The 14,876-nt window shown below is 38.3% G+C and overlaps 1 protein-coding gene across 11 annotated transcripts in view; it reads left to right on the top strand.

Moving 5' to 3' along the window:
* Positions 1 to 12,460, top strand: part of arhgap23a (Rho GTPase activating protein 23a) — a 75,454-nt gene extending 62,994 nt beyond the window's left edge. For 6 of the 11 annotated variants that reach the window (XM_051886679.1, XM_051886678.1, XM_051886680.1 and 3 more), the window contains 16 exons: positions 145 to 303; positions 737 to 851; positions 1,207 to 1,246; positions 2,697 to 2,834; positions 3,053 to 3,361; positions 4,141 to 4,202; positions 4,299 to 4,527; positions 4,624 to 4,776; positions 4,952 to 5,030; positions 5,199 to 5,272; positions 5,710 to 5,799; positions 6,126 to 6,251; positions 6,344 to 6,385; positions 6,471 to 6,564; positions 8,492 to 8,523; positions 8,894 to 12,460. In XM_051886679.1, the coding sequence (XP_051742639.1) occupies positions 145 to 303; positions 737 to 851; positions 1,207 to 1,246; positions 2,697 to 2,834; positions 3,053 to 3,361; positions 4,141 to 4,202; positions 4,299 to 4,527; positions 4,624 to 4,776; positions 4,952 to 5,030; positions 5,199 to 5,272; positions 5,710 to 5,799; positions 6,126 to 6,251; positions 6,344 to 6,385; positions 6,471 to 6,564; positions 8,492 to 8,523; positions 8,894 to 10,300 (3,149 nt within the window). In that variant the 3' untranslated portion in view covers positions 10,301 to 12,460. Of the gene's footprint in view, positions 1 to 144; positions 304 to 736; positions 852 to 1,206; positions 1,247 to 2,696; positions 2,835 to 3,052; positions 3,362 to 4,140; positions 4,203 to 4,298; positions 4,528 to 4,623; positions 4,777 to 4,951; positions 5,031 to 5,198; positions 5,273 to 5,709; positions 5,800 to 6,125; positions 6,252 to 6,343; positions 6,386 to 6,470; positions 6,565 to 6,862; positions 6,888 to 8,491; positions 8,524 to 8,893 lie in introns of all 11 variants that reach the window. The other 5 variants (XM_051886675.1, XM_051886672.1, XM_051886682.1 and 2 more) reach the window with 4 other exon arrangements.
* Positions 12,461 to 14,876: the final 2,416 nt, after the last annotated feature.

The raw sequence follows: 14,876 nt of genomic DNA, 5'->3' as shown, positions 1-14,876 counted from the left end.
CTTTCCTTCCTTGTTATTTTTTTGGTTTCCCTTGTTTCAATCTTTCTCCTTTTACCAATATAACTTTCTTTTATTCTTGTCTTCCGTCTTTCCTTCCTTCCTTCCCCTCTTCCTCTCCTTTCCTCCGTTCCACTCCTCCCACAGATGAGCCGACCAGTCCAAGTGCAGATCTGCGGGCACGTCATGTCCCCGCCTCCTCCGTCGTGTCCAGTGGCGGTATAAACTCTGCCCCTGCTGTGGCCACAAGCCCCGCCTCCCCAACCTTCACCTTTCCCCTCAACCGCCTTTTCTCCCACGACAGCAGTGAGTGACGCAGAGAAAGAGAAACACTGTTACTGTTACTACTAAATGATCAAATCACTGCCTGGTACATAAAAACATGGCAACAAAAATTGTGTAAACTTTCAGAAGCTGCATGTGATCGCCGTAGAGCTCCCCCTACTGCATGCGTAATCACACCACACAAATAAGTCAAATGTATGTGTGCATGCCGTACTGCATACTGCAAAAATCCACATGATCGTTCGGTAATGCCCGTGCATTGTCTTCACCACACTTTACTGAGACTGTGATGAAGATCACCTCCTTCCCACTTCCTAATCTCAGATTAATTTCTGTGTCCTACCCAAATCCACACTAACTGTCCTTCAGCTCTCTCTCTTCTCCTGTATGACAGTGATTTGTCACTGTTTGTAATGAATGGATATCTCTCTTTTTTTTGCTTTCTCTCCATAAGCAGGTGATGCCAAGTCTAATCGTCGATCCTCTTACCTGCTGGCCATCACCACTGAACGCTCCAAGTCATGTGATGAGGGGCTTAACGCATATAGAGAAGAGGGACGGGTCTTCTCGTGAGTTTTGGGATTTTACTATTAGCATTAAATATATATAAATTGATGCATAAACGCCAGACTAATTTGTCTGCTCTGACCTACCTTAGCTCCTAGTATAAAAGTATACTATTAAAATTGCTGTGTAAATGCATTCATGCCACCTCAGAGCAGCATTAAATAGTCTGTGTAAAGACACTTACTGTAACTGCCACTTCAGAAGCACTTCTGTGCCACCTTGACAGTGTAAATTTGGCATTAAGTACTATTCATACCTCAGTAAGGATGTTTTTTGTTTTTGTTTTTTGGAGTCATTATGATGTCAGTTGTGAGTGTATTTTACTTTTAACCTATTCTCATTGTGCTCTTTTAACAGGAGGCTTCCAAAAAGAGTCAAGAGCTTCTTTACTGAAGGGGTGAGTTTAACTACAGTAGAATCTAGGTCATACACTCTAAAACTTTGACATTAACCAAAGTTTATTTTCTAATGTTGTTTAAAGTCAACATAATGTAATATTTCTGATTATAGATCAGCTAGTTCTGGCCCTGGATGCTGATTGGTCAATAACAGCGTTATTTTAGTATTTATATATTAGTTTTTGTTAAAGGATTAGTTCACTTTCAAATGAAAATTAGCCCAAGCTTTACTCACCCTCAAGCCATCCCAGGTGTATATGACTTTCTTCTTTCTGATGAACACAGTCGGAGAAATATTATTAAATATCCTGATGCATCCGAGCTTTATAATGGCAGTGACAGGGACCAATGAGTATGAAGTTCAAGAAAGTGCATCCATCTATCATACAAACTTATTCTTCAACTTAGGAAGAAAGTTAAACGCCTCTCGCAGTTCAAAACGCTTACACTACGTCCTACACCTTCCATATTCAACTTACGGAAAAAAGGGTAACTGACGCTTGGTGAGCTGAATATGGAGGGCAGTCTGGCAGAAGCCAGATATTTTACTTCATAACTTATTAAATATGGATATTTTTCTTACACAAACGCATCGCTTTGCTTCAGAAGGCCTTTATTAACCCCCCAGAGCCGTGTGGAGTATGTTTATGATGGATGGATGTGGATGGAAGCACTTTCCTCAGCTTTATACTCTGTGGACCCATTCACTGGCATTATAAAGCTTTGATGTGTCAGGATATTTATTAATATTTCTCCAGTTGTGTTCATCTGAGAGAAGAAAGTCATATAAAATATAATATGTCACAGTTTACTTTATTTTGCTATCCTCAATTACATAAATGAACTATAGTGTCCTGCACCCACTAATAAAAATATATCAAAAATGTCTGAATAATTTTTGGTTTGACTTTATAATTTTATTTCAGCCTTATTTCAATTAATGAAAATTATTTTTAATAGCCATGTTACAATCCACAATATAGTAACAGTTTTGACCTCTTTGTGATATCTGTTTTTATGATATCTATGTCAACATGCACATTTGCTAAAATGATGCCTAGATAGTTATCTATATTCCATATTATATATATATATACATATATTCTATATCACTAGTTAACATTTTCCATTTACCTAGGTGACATCAGCAAAACAGGAAAGTCTGTTGAGAGGAAAAGCAAATTATGACATTTTTTATTAATATTACGAAGACAAATTATTTCTTTGAAATAACATGCATGTACAGATTAATCAATCACAACAAGATGAAGAACATGCATTAAAAAAAAAAATTAAAACATCCCATTATTTTTCAAATTGACTTAAAAAAGGAACATTTAAAATGTATACTGCTTTAAATGTTCTCTTCCTGTATTCTGGTCCTTTGTATACTGTAGTTCCATGTCATTGTCACATTTGTGTGTATCTCTGTCCTGTGTCTTAATTTAGTCTCTGGACAGTCTGGGTGCTGCTGAAGAGGCTCGCTCTAAACGACACTCTACCTCGGAGCTGGGCAGCATCAGCTACAGTGACGTGAGGAGGGAAGGCTGGCTCCACTTCAAACAGATCCACACAGAGAAGGGCAAGGTAAGAGAAAGAGACAGTGCAAATTAGGGTTAGTTTATAATCCAGGAGAGCTGTTATTAGTGGTTTAGATGAAGATGTGGGCTGGCAACCAAAAGGTTTCAGTTTCAAACTTGACATGCTATAAATTGCTTTGGATAAAAGTGACTGCTAAATGACTAATTAGTTACCTGTATGATCTGATGGATGAGATTTGTCTTTTCTCTCTCTCTCTCTTGCAGAAGGTGGGTAGTGCCATCTGGCCTTGGAGGCGGGTGTTCTCCGTGCTTCGGTCCCATTCCCTGTTTCTCTACAAAGACAAGCGAGAGGCAGTTCTCAAAGGGGCGGTGCTGGGAGGCGGGGCCGAAGATGAACAGCCAATCAGCATCCGGGGCTGCCTTGTGGACATAGCCTACAGTGAAACGAAGCGCAAGCACGCGCTGAGGTTGACCACGCAGGACTTCTGTGAATACCTGCTACAGGCGGAGGACAGAGAGGATATGCTGGAGTGGATCAAAGTCATCAGAGAGAACAGCAAGACTGACAATGAGGTGAGAGTACGAAAATGATGGTACATAAAGGTCTTCAACAGAATGAAACGGCAAGATTAAATTTGTTTCTGGGTTTGTCCAGATGAATGACGCTAGTTTTTGAGGTTGTCATTGCCAGTATAGGAACCAATATGTATTGATATGGTGTTTGTGTTTGAGATCTACTTCCTCACTTACTGCTGTTCACTGTCAGCAGGCTTTGCTTTCACTGCCAGGTGTGCTAATAAATGTGTACATGTTTTGTTTTGTTCTCTTTTATTTTGGTAACACTTCAGGATGAGGAACACATATTCACTAACTACACCTTTTGCCTCAATAAACTCCTAGTTTACTGCTTATTAATAGTTGGTAAGGTAGTTTTTGTAGAATTTAAGATTATTTATTGGGTAGGATTAAGGGATGTAGAATAAGGTCATGCAGAATAAGGCATTGATATCTGCTTTATAAGTACTAATAAAAAGCCAATATCCTAATAATATGCAAGCTAAAAGGCAACTAGTTAAAAGTGAGAATTGAACCCTAAAATAAAGTGTTTATTTTATTTTATTTCGAATCATGAAGTTTTTCCAATTTTGTTATGTTTTATTTTACTGAATGAAAAAAGTTATTTTGGTAATTTCATTACCAATAACACTGTTTGGTGGTTGATTTCCCCGAAGAGTGAAAACTCTGTGGTTTGCACAGTCCAACATGGCAACATTGGCTCAACCAATGGTGTGCGTTTGGAATTAGACAATTTTCAGTAAAACTTAAATGTTCCTTTTTAATGTTGTCTGTAGGAATTGGGTTTCTCACGACAGGCTCTCATAAGTAAGAAACTTAATGACTACAGGAAACAAAGGTAAGATTGGAGACCATTGTGACATTTTTAACACATTTTTACATTTTACTATTCCAAATTCAATATGATCCTCTTCCTCTTGACTCCCTCCTGTAGTCCAACAGGCAATAAACCAGACTCCTCACCCAGAGTGCATCGAATGACATTTCTGCTCAGTAAGCAAGACAACAGCGCACCTCCACGTTCCCCAAAACACGAGGCCAAAGAGGAGAGCAGCCCCCCAAAATCACCTTGGGGCATAAATATAATGAAGAAAGCTAAGAAGGCAGGTCCTAAAGCCTTTGGTGTCCGTCTAGAGGACTGCCAGCCTGCTACCAACAACAAGGTGTGTGCTTTTTGCAGTGTGCTGAATGTATTTCTTATGCTTACAGATTACTTTATGTTAGTATGTTTCAATGTGTATATGTTTTTGTCTGTGAAGTTCATTCCCCAGATTGTGGAGATCTGCTGTGGGCTGGTGGAGGAAATGGGTCTGGAGTATACAGGGATCTATAGAGTGCCGGGAAACAATGCCGTAGTGTCCACTCTGCAGGAGCAGCTCAACAAAGGAGTAGACATCAACATCGCTGAGGAGGTGAGTTGTTTATACAGACATAATCTCTGTCAGAAACACTGTCATTGTTAAAGTGCCACTGGCTCTTTGAGACTGAGGCAACATACTGGTTATATTCACTTCCCATGTTTAACCGGGTGCTTCCTCATACTGAGAACGTCAACAACAACTACTTTCACTTTTTCCTCCTGTACAGAGATGGCAAGACCTGAATGTGGTTAGCAGCCTGCTGAAGTCCTTCTTTCGTAAACTCCCAGAACCCCTCTTCACTGATGGTGAGATTATGAGCATGCTAACTGTGATTTTAGTGCTATTTTATGTGCCTAAAACAATAAAATTACTGGAAATTTTATTTTAAAATATATTTTTTAAAGGTATATAAAATGTAATGTAGTGACATTTTCTTTCTCCTTCTATTTCTCTTTCTCTCTATACCATTGAAGACAAATACAATGACTTTATTGAGGCCAATCGGATGGAGAATGCCAGTGATAGGCTAAGGACAATGAAAAAACTGGTATGAACGTGTTTTCAGCATTTTAGTTTAAAAAACGCATTTGAATTTTAAAATATAAAACATAAAAAAAACATAAAAAACGCTGAATTTTTAGCATCATTACTCCAGTCTTCAGTGTCACGTGATCCTTCAGAAACCATTCTAATATGCTGATTTTGTGCTCAAGAAACATTGAGACAGATATTTTAATAACTGCTTACTATTTTAACAATATTTATATGTAATTTTTTTCCTGTGATGGCAAAGCTGAACTTTGTGTGATTTTTTTTTTTGATAGAAAATTCAAAAGTCACCAGCATTTATTTGAAGTTGAAATGTTTTGTAACATTATAAATGTCTTTACAGTCAATTTTGATCATCTTAATGCATCCTTGCTGAATAAAAGTATATATTCGTTTTTCTTTTGCCCTTTTCCATATCTCTCTGTCTACCTGCAGATCCGTGATCTACCAGATTATTACTTCCACACTCTAAAATTTCTAATTGGACACCTAAAGACTGTGGCAGACCACTCTGAAAAGAACAAGGTAAGCAATACTTGATTTTCTGTTATTCAGATATTTAATCAGATATTAAATTACAGGGTTTTTGTTTTGTTTGTTTTTTTTTCACCATAAATTACAATGCATAATTGAACACTTTTCATATATTAATTTGAATTTAAGTTGTGAATTTGAGAGTAATAAAAAAAAGTCAGGTTGAGACTGGTCTTAAAATTTGTCATTTTCTCATTATTTTCTCATCTCATGATGCTTCAGAATTTCACATTAAAATGCAGCTGAGTTGTTGATTTCAACTGCATACAGTAGCATGCTTGTTTGTGGTAGTTGAGTCTTACGGTGCACTTGTGCAGATGGAACCGCGTAATTTGGCGCTGGTGTTTGGCCCCACTCTTGTCCGGACCTCAGAGGACAACATGACAGACATGGTCACCCACATGCCTGACCGCTACAAAATTGTGGAGACACTCATTCAGCACGTGAGGGACACTGCTGACAAAACATACCTTTGAGTTTACAGCCTCCATTTTAATTATGATTTTAAACAATGATTATTTTGCTCTCTTTGCAGTATGTCTGGTTTTTCATTGAAGAACACGAAAAGGATGAAAAGGTTTGTTTTCTTCATATTTAATTTTATTGAGATTCATAAAAAAAATATATGTCTTTTGACTTAATATTTGAATGTCGCCCCACAGACACCAGTGGACACAGAGGATGTCCAGCCCGCCCCAAACATAGATCATCTCCTCTCTAACATTGGCCGGACAGGCCTGATGGGGGAGGCGTCAGGTGAGAGAGCTTAACCAGTTACATTAAAGTGTAGTCTCCTGACTAACTGCCATTGGCTAGCAGTCATATTCCACCTCAGATGACTAACACAAGATACATAATTTCATCTGCATGTGGATGGACAGGTCTGACTGTTGGACATGTGATAGTAGTAGACAGCAGGTCAAATATGTTTCGGTTTTCCTGCCTGTTGAATGCTCTACACTTCTGAGTTTTGGTTTCTTTTTTTAAAATAATCTTTTTCATTATATTCACTTTCTGCTGTCTTTCTCTGTACATTTCTGCATTCCTTTCTTAGCTGAGCCTGTGGAACAGCCACTGCGGTAGGATGGGTTTCCCCTGCCACGCTCTCACTTTGTGTGTGTGTGTGTGTGTGTGTTTAGGAGTGTGTATTTAATGCCTATATGCACAAGTGGGAGTGTTAGTGTTTGTATCAAGTGATGAAGATGCTTATGGGCCCCGTTTATACCTGGTATTAACATCTGTGGTACTATGAAATCGGCAACTCAGCTCTAAACAGGATTCCAATTTTTTTTTTTTTTTTTTTTTTTTTTTTTTTACAAAAGCTATTTTATCCTCATTCAAACCAACCACATTCAAACAGAATAGCTTGGCAGGGATGTATCTAATATTTTGTCATTTTTGAGCATGATTACATAGGTATAGGCTAAAACTAGCAACTCAGTGTGCTATTTAAATTGCTTTCAAAATGATTTTTGGACATTTCTATTCAAATGTTATAGGTTATATTTCAGAAAATCTTCAGAAATCATTCTAATATGAAAATTTGCTGCTCAAAAAACATTATTGCTGTCATCAATGCTGAAAACAGTCATATATATATATATAATTTGTTTTTTAGAAAACCATGACACATTTTTCTCAGGATATACTGATAAATAGAAAGTTTAAAAATATTTTGTAACAATGTAAAAGTCTTTACTGTCACCTTAAACCTTGGCTCAACAAATTATGTCATTGCAAAATAAATTATTTTAAAAAGACTTTTGAATGGTAGTGGTATGTATCACAATAGTAACTATCATGTGTGCAAAATCTAAATAATATCAAAGAGCTAAGGCTTCACAGTTGTGACATTTGAATACCAAGTGACACCCATGCCAGGTAAACGGGGCCTGTGTGTTGTGGCAAATTGTGTTCGGTTTGTCCTTCTCCCCCCTCTGACAATTACAGTTTCTACCCTTGCCTCTCCCATAGCTTCTTTCATGGGTTGATGTCATCAGTATGTGCCGTGATGTCATCAGTGTGCGCTTTATCTTTACCGCTGCATATATGGGCCCCTTCACTTCTTCTTCTTCTATGACCCTGTTCACATTGGAACATTAACTGACAATCAACAGCTGGTCGTTTATTACACAGATGTTGTTTATAGTGTATCTTGTGTGAACACTGTCTCACAATCACTGTTTATGGGGGTGATGCTCAATGATTGACACAGAGGCTGCTGTAGGTCGTTTGTTAATTTATTAAAGGGATGGTTCACCCAAAAATGAAAATTCTGTCATCATTTACTTATCCTCAAATTGTTTCAAACCTGTATGAATTTCTTTCTTCTGTTGAACACAAAAGAAGATATTTTGAAGAATGTCAGGTAACCAAACAGTTGATGCACCCCATTGACTTCCATAGTATTTTCTTCCAGCTGTTTGGTTATCCATATTCTTCAAAATATCTTCTTTTGTGTTCAGCAGAAGAAATTTATACAGGTTTGAAACAACTGAGTAAATGATGACTGAATTTTCATTTTTGGGTGAACTATCAAGTTAACTTACTGACAATCACAGGAGTTTGATCCTCCTCTGTGTCTCTCATTAAAACAGCATTTAACACAGTACCAAAATGTTAATTTTCACTAACTTCCTCTTACAATCTCTCTCCCTATCTCTCTCTGTTTTTAACTGACCAGACTCAACCAACAGTGATTCTGCAAAATCAAAGGTCAGTATTGACCAAAGGCTATTTAATATGTTTGTTCTCTTTTAAATGTTGAAGAGTATAATATAGGTATTTGGATGCTAGAAATTAGTAATACATTTCCGTAAAAGCAGTTTTGTGACTTTAAATCATAATTTTTTTAGTAATAAATTAGTCATATTGTTTTTATTTTGCTATCTTGATTTAATATTAGTTTTTTATTGTTTTAATATTCAATATGAATATTTTTTGTATTTATTCATTTTTAATGTAAATATGAATGTTTTTATTAGATTTTTTTTCAATACATATTTGATAATAAATAAATATTTATGTGATATTTATTAATTATAATGTATTTTTAAATTTTAATTGTATAATATTTGATACTTAGGGGTCGTGGGGATCAAAACGTGACTTTACTGCCAAGGATATCCTGACGTTATCGATTATGTCGGCTGTGACCCGCAAACGCCGGAAGCGGCACAACGGCCGTTTCTTCGGCAGCAGTACAGATGACGATTCTGAGCATGAACCCGTTAAATCCTGTGTCTCCGAAAAAGACGACTTGCAAGAGATGGGGCAGGTGGCATCCTTCTGCGCCCCACGAGCGGAGGGAGAAGAAGATGAAGAAGAGGAGGAGGAAGATGAGGAAGAGGAGGAGGGTGAGAGACAGAAGGCCCAAGAACAGAAAGAGGAAGTAGTTCCCAGCATTTCCTTAACAGTGGAAGCGCCACCAGCGGTTCTGCTGAGCGAGGAGGAGGAACAAAGGTCTGAAGTGAAAGGTCGCGGCTGGCGAGGAGATGATGCACGGTCTATTGTGTCGGGCTACTCTACTCTGTCCACTCTGGGGCGGAGCTTAGCGTCAGAGGGGCGGGGCGAAGATGCAGATGATGAGCACAGTGAACTGGTGAGCGAAACTGATAACGAAAGCGGATTCGCCTCACGCTCCCTCACCCAAGAGAGGCCGGAAAAACCAACCCGTTCCAGCCAAAACTCACAAGCCTCACCCGATCCGACCGCGCCACGCAGTTTCCTCTATGCGCACTGCAAATCACAGATGCCCTCTGCTTCCTCCGGCTCCTCCCTCGCTCCTCCTTCTCTCCACATCACTACCAACCCTGAAGACCAAGCGAACGACAGCGCAGCACGTTCGTCTACTCCCTCATCTTCCTCTTACTCATCATCCGCCTCCCAGCGCCTCCACAGCCGCCACTCTTTTAACTCCCACCGCCTTATACAGTGCGACACCCTGGCACGGCGTCGGCTAAAGTCAGATAAACCCAAAGCGCCCTCGGTGGACCTTTCAGAAGTTTCCAGCTCCTCCGCCACGGAGGGAGATCGCCGGTCAGGTGCGAATCAAATCCCTAATTCCTCTCCATCTCCTTCTCCAAAAGCCAAATCCTCCAAAGAGGTTAGCGTGAGAAAAGAGTATATGCCAACATCCATAGCCGTTCCCGGAATTAAGAGCTGCTCGTTGTCCTCTGGACAGGGTTCCCTGGCGGATCAGGTACGGGCTCGCCTGATGGGCTCAGCGGACGACCTGCGCAGTGTCGGCCTGAGGAAGCAGCTCTCGCCGGAGACGCGCAGGAAGAGACGTGCATGGAGGAGGCACACCGTGGTAGTCTCCCCTACAGATTGTTCAGACAAAAAAACACCGGCGCTACCCCCCAAACCGCTAGATTCACCCTCCCCTGTTGAAAAGCCGGACGTTAGAGAGTCCCACCCAGAGTGCTCAGAGACTGAAGCCCCTACTGCACGTCGGGCCCTGCCTACCTCGCGCTTTCGTGATTTCTTGTAGCAGTGATGGTGTGTACAGGCTAGTGAACCAAGAGAGTTGGATTTGGGTTGTGCTGTAGCTGTGTCCACAGTATGTTCGTTTTGAGTTCACACTGACAGCGATTATATCGTTGTAGAATACTTTTGGTCGGTAGACGTTCATACTCAGTGCAGTGTCAAACTGTGCCAGGTGGAAAATCATGCGAGTGTCATTGTGCACCATTCAGAATTGAGCACCAGTTCAGTTTTTGAATTTAATTGAGGTAGCAAACAGGATGCCAAGTTGAAATTTGGAATTACAATGAGCTGAAATTCAAACAATAAGGGCATTTTCAGACCTGTAGATTGTTTGCTTTGTTCAGAAACAGGGATTTACAATGTTACATTGTTGCATTTTCTCCTTGGTTCGCTTTTTACATGGAAAAATTGTATGCAATTTAATATTTTTATGTTGATGCAAGTCACATTTGCACCTGTTTTGAAGAAGAGCAATGACGTTTTAAAATGAAGAGGTGCTCTTAGCTGTGATAAGAAATAGACACTGCTGATTTTTATGCAACACATTTTCTATTTCATATTATGATACAACTTGGATTGTTGGTCCTGTTGGGTCAGATTGCTTTCTCAACACAAGCAAACCGCTTCAGAGTTTGTTTTGAATCAGAGACCACCTCCTTAAGGCGATCTTGGACTGATTATTTTGGTCCAGCTCCGACTGCGTTTGCAGTGTTTATATATGCATAAACGAACCTAAACTAGGGAGAAAAAATTGTGCCAGGTTCCGAAACAAACGCTCCAAATGAGCCAGGTGTGAAAACGCCCTAATTGCCATTTGTAACAAGAAATGGAAGAGTTATAAAGACAAACTTCTGCCTCATTTGAAATGTGCTTATTTTTATATGAATTTCTCAAGTGAAGTTTCATTTTATGGACCAAGGAGGAAAAACACTTCATTTCCCGGAATGTCATTACCTGTTTTTTGAATAAATTTCTTTGAATTGTAATTTCCTTACCTTTACCCTGGTCTGTATTCCCATTGTCGCTGCCTAAAGTTGCTGTTTATTTGCATAAACAAGAACTCTTCTTTACGCAAATGGGCGATCAATGTCACCGTCGCGTGCACTGCCTGAAATCGTTCTTAATGAAGATCAATCCAGTCACTTTTCACTGCAAATCGCTGTCGGTGTGAACAGCCTTTTAGGTTGCCATGTGAGTATAAAATACAAACTCAGACTGTTTAAAGCCCTCGGTCAAATCTTATTTATGTCACTCTTATTTAGACCAACTTCCCCTGCATGGCAAAAGGGGCTTCTCAGTGTTGCCAAAGTTTTTTCATCAATATCTTCCTTTCACATTTTCTTCTTCCTTTTCTTGGCCAGTCACATGACAACATTCTGCTCTTTAAATTATTGCCAAGACCCTCACGACTCAGTGCTTTTGTGTTTTCAAGTCCCAGACGAACCAATTCTCCGAATGTGCCGGTACAGTATTGGTTAAACAGTGTTAGCAAAACAGAAACAGTGTTGATAGTGACAGATTTACTAGTTTTAACACAGGCCGTTGAGCTCCGCGCATAATTCTACCAGTAACTCGCTACATTAAGTTCAATAAGAGGCAGCGTGGTGTGTTCACCTTCCCACATACTGATTTACATTGAGTAACGGCTCATTGGTGAAATCACTTCAAATGAGTGTATATGTGTGTCTGAAATTGCCTGTGTAAACCGTATGTGGTCAAGTATGTGTGTGTCAAACGTTTTTGTAACATTTGTACAAAGCCTTGCTTAAGTTAACCTTGTAAATACACATATATTATATTGTCATTTCTTTTTTTTTTTTCCTCTTTATTTTAGTTTTTATATGGTTTACAAAAGTGCACTTAGGTGCACGGTCATTTCTTTCAAGATGTTACTTGAAATGTTTTCCTTAATATTTTTTGTTTGTTTGTTTTATATACAGTATATATTATACATATATTTTGTATGAATATAATAAGTACTTTTATTTGGAAATCTTGGGGTGTACCTGTTTTAACTCCACTAGACTGTTTTCCCTGTTAATGGCCTTTCTCTGTGACTTACAAATACTATGCAGAAATCTATTCACCTCAATGAAAAGAACAGAGATCTAACCTGCAAAGAGTGTCTGTCACAAGCTATAATAAATTCTTATTGCAGAGCTTATTTCATTTGGGTTTTGTCCTTTGTCTTGTGCTGAAGTCATATACACCACATGAGTTTCTGACAGTAGTTCTCATTATCTTTTTTCACATGTGATTATTCTTTTCACATCTACTAATCAATATAAGAGGTCTGAGAAAGAAGACATATGCAACGCACATCACGCACAGTAGCCATTTCAGATGTCTTTGGCCTTGTGTGTGTGTTTGTGTGTGTGTGTATGTGTGTGTGTGTTCTGCCATATGTGGTTTACGAGGACACAAATGTGTATAATGATATGGGTATTACAACGTAAACATGGTTTATGAGGGCACTTCCTGTGTCCTCGTAAACCAAATGGCTTAGTTCACCCAAAAATTAAAATTCTGTCATTTATTACTCACCCTCGTGTCATTCCACATCCATAAGACCATAGAGATCCAACGTAACTACCACACCAAGGTCCAGAAAGGTAGGAAAGACATCATTAAAGTACTCCATGTGACTCCAGTGGTTTAAACTCAATTTTATAAAGTGAAGTGAGTGCTTTGTTTGTGAAAAAAAAAAAAACACAATTTACCACTTTATTTACAAAAATATTGATCTGAAACGCACGTTCACGAGAGCATCACGACGCATATGTTTTGTGTTCACACGAGAGCTGATGTTGCGTAAACACGCCTTGGATAATATTATTTTGTAAATTTTTTTTTTATTAAAAAAAATGCAGACAGTTTTCTGTGATGGGTAGGTTTAGGGGTAGGGGTAGTGTAGGGGGATAGAATATGCAGTTTGTACAGTATAAAAACCATTACGCCTATAGAGAGTCCCTGTAAACTACGTACAGTTGCAAGAAAAAGTATGTGAACCACTTGCAGAATCTGTGAAAATGTTAATAATTTTAACAAAATAAGGGAGATAATACACAATGCATGTTATTTTTTATTTAGTACTGTCCTGAGTAAGATATTTTACATAAAAGATGTTTACATATAATCCATAAGACAAAAAAATAGCTGAATTTATTAAAATAACCCCATTCATAAGTATGTGAACCATTGATTCTTAATACTGTGTGTGGTTACCTGGATGATCTACGACTGTTTTTTTTTTTTGTTTTGTGATGGTTGTTCATGAGTCTCTTGTTTGCCCTGAGCAGTTAAACTGAGCTCTGTTCTTCAGAAAAATCCTCCAGGTCCTGCAGATTCTTCAGTTTTCCAGCATTTTTTGCATATTTGAACCCTTTACAGCAGTGACTTTACATGCATCATGTTTCCTTCTGAAGCATCAGTGAATGTTTGAACCTTTTTTAATAGTTGTGTTTGAGTCCCTCAGTTGTCCTCCAAGATGGATCTCAAAATCATTCAGTCACTGTTGTAAAGGTTTCAAATATACAAAAGATGCTGGAAAACTGAAGAATTTTTGGGACCTGGAGATTTTTTCTGAAGAACAGAGCTCAGTTTAACTGCTCAGAGCAAACAAGAGACTCATGAACAACCATCACAAAACAAAAAAACAGTCGTAGATCATCCAGGTAACCACACACAGTATTAAGAATCAGTGGTTCACATACTTATGAATGGGGTTATTTTAATAAATTCAGCTATTTTTTTGTCTTATGGATTATATGTAAACATCTTTTATGTCAAATATCTTACTCAGGACAGTACTAAATAAAAAATAACATGTATTTTGTATGATCTCTCTAATTTTGTTAAAATTTTGCACATTTTCACAGATTCTGCAAGAGGTTCACATACTTTTTCTTGCAACTGTATACAAGTGTGTGTGTGTGTGTGTGTGTGTGTGTGTGTGTGTGTGTGTGTGTACAGCATTATAGAGCGACCTGTAAAACCTGTATGTCATTGTGTTCAATGAAGCTGTTTGACAGGTTTAAACGTGTTTAGAGTCTTTTACAGTCTTCAGTATAAAAGAAGTCAAAACTTTATCAATCCAATCACTTCTATGGTTTTTAGGACATCTATTCTATTATGTATCATTAATTAATATTTTAACCTATACGAAGAGATATTATTGAAACGATAGCTTCTCAGATTCTGTCTTACAGGAACGTCATGACACCTTCCTCATGTTAAGTACAATGGACACAATTCATTTTGACGCATCAAACTATAATACATGTGCTATCAGTGTGTGTATAGTTGTGTTAATGTATTTCCTTACCAAAAAAAAAAAATGTTGCCGATTTCATAATAGCCTATAATTTTACTTTTATTCTCATCTATTTTATCTTGTTTTTATTTGATATTTTAATTTATTTTATTTTACGTAATGTCATTAGAATGACAGCAGATGGCAGCATTTACAGTCGTGTTTGAGCTGACAGAAATCTCACACAGCAGCTGTAGTGGCTGCAGAGACACTTGAGTCTGAATAAACACAAGAGGTAGAGTCCAAGGAAAAAATCTTTGTGAAGTTC

This window comes from Ctenopharyngodon idella, chromosome 3 (genome assembly GCF_019924925.1).
Source record: "Ctenopharyngodon idella isolate HZGC_01 chromosome 3, HZGC01, whole genome shotgun sequence".
Classification (NCBI taxonomy): Eukaryota; Metazoa; Chordata; class Actinopteri; order Cypriniformes; family Xenocyprididae; genus Ctenopharyngodon; species Ctenopharyngodon idella.
This window is presented reverse-complemented; position numbering and strand designations above follow the sequence as displayed.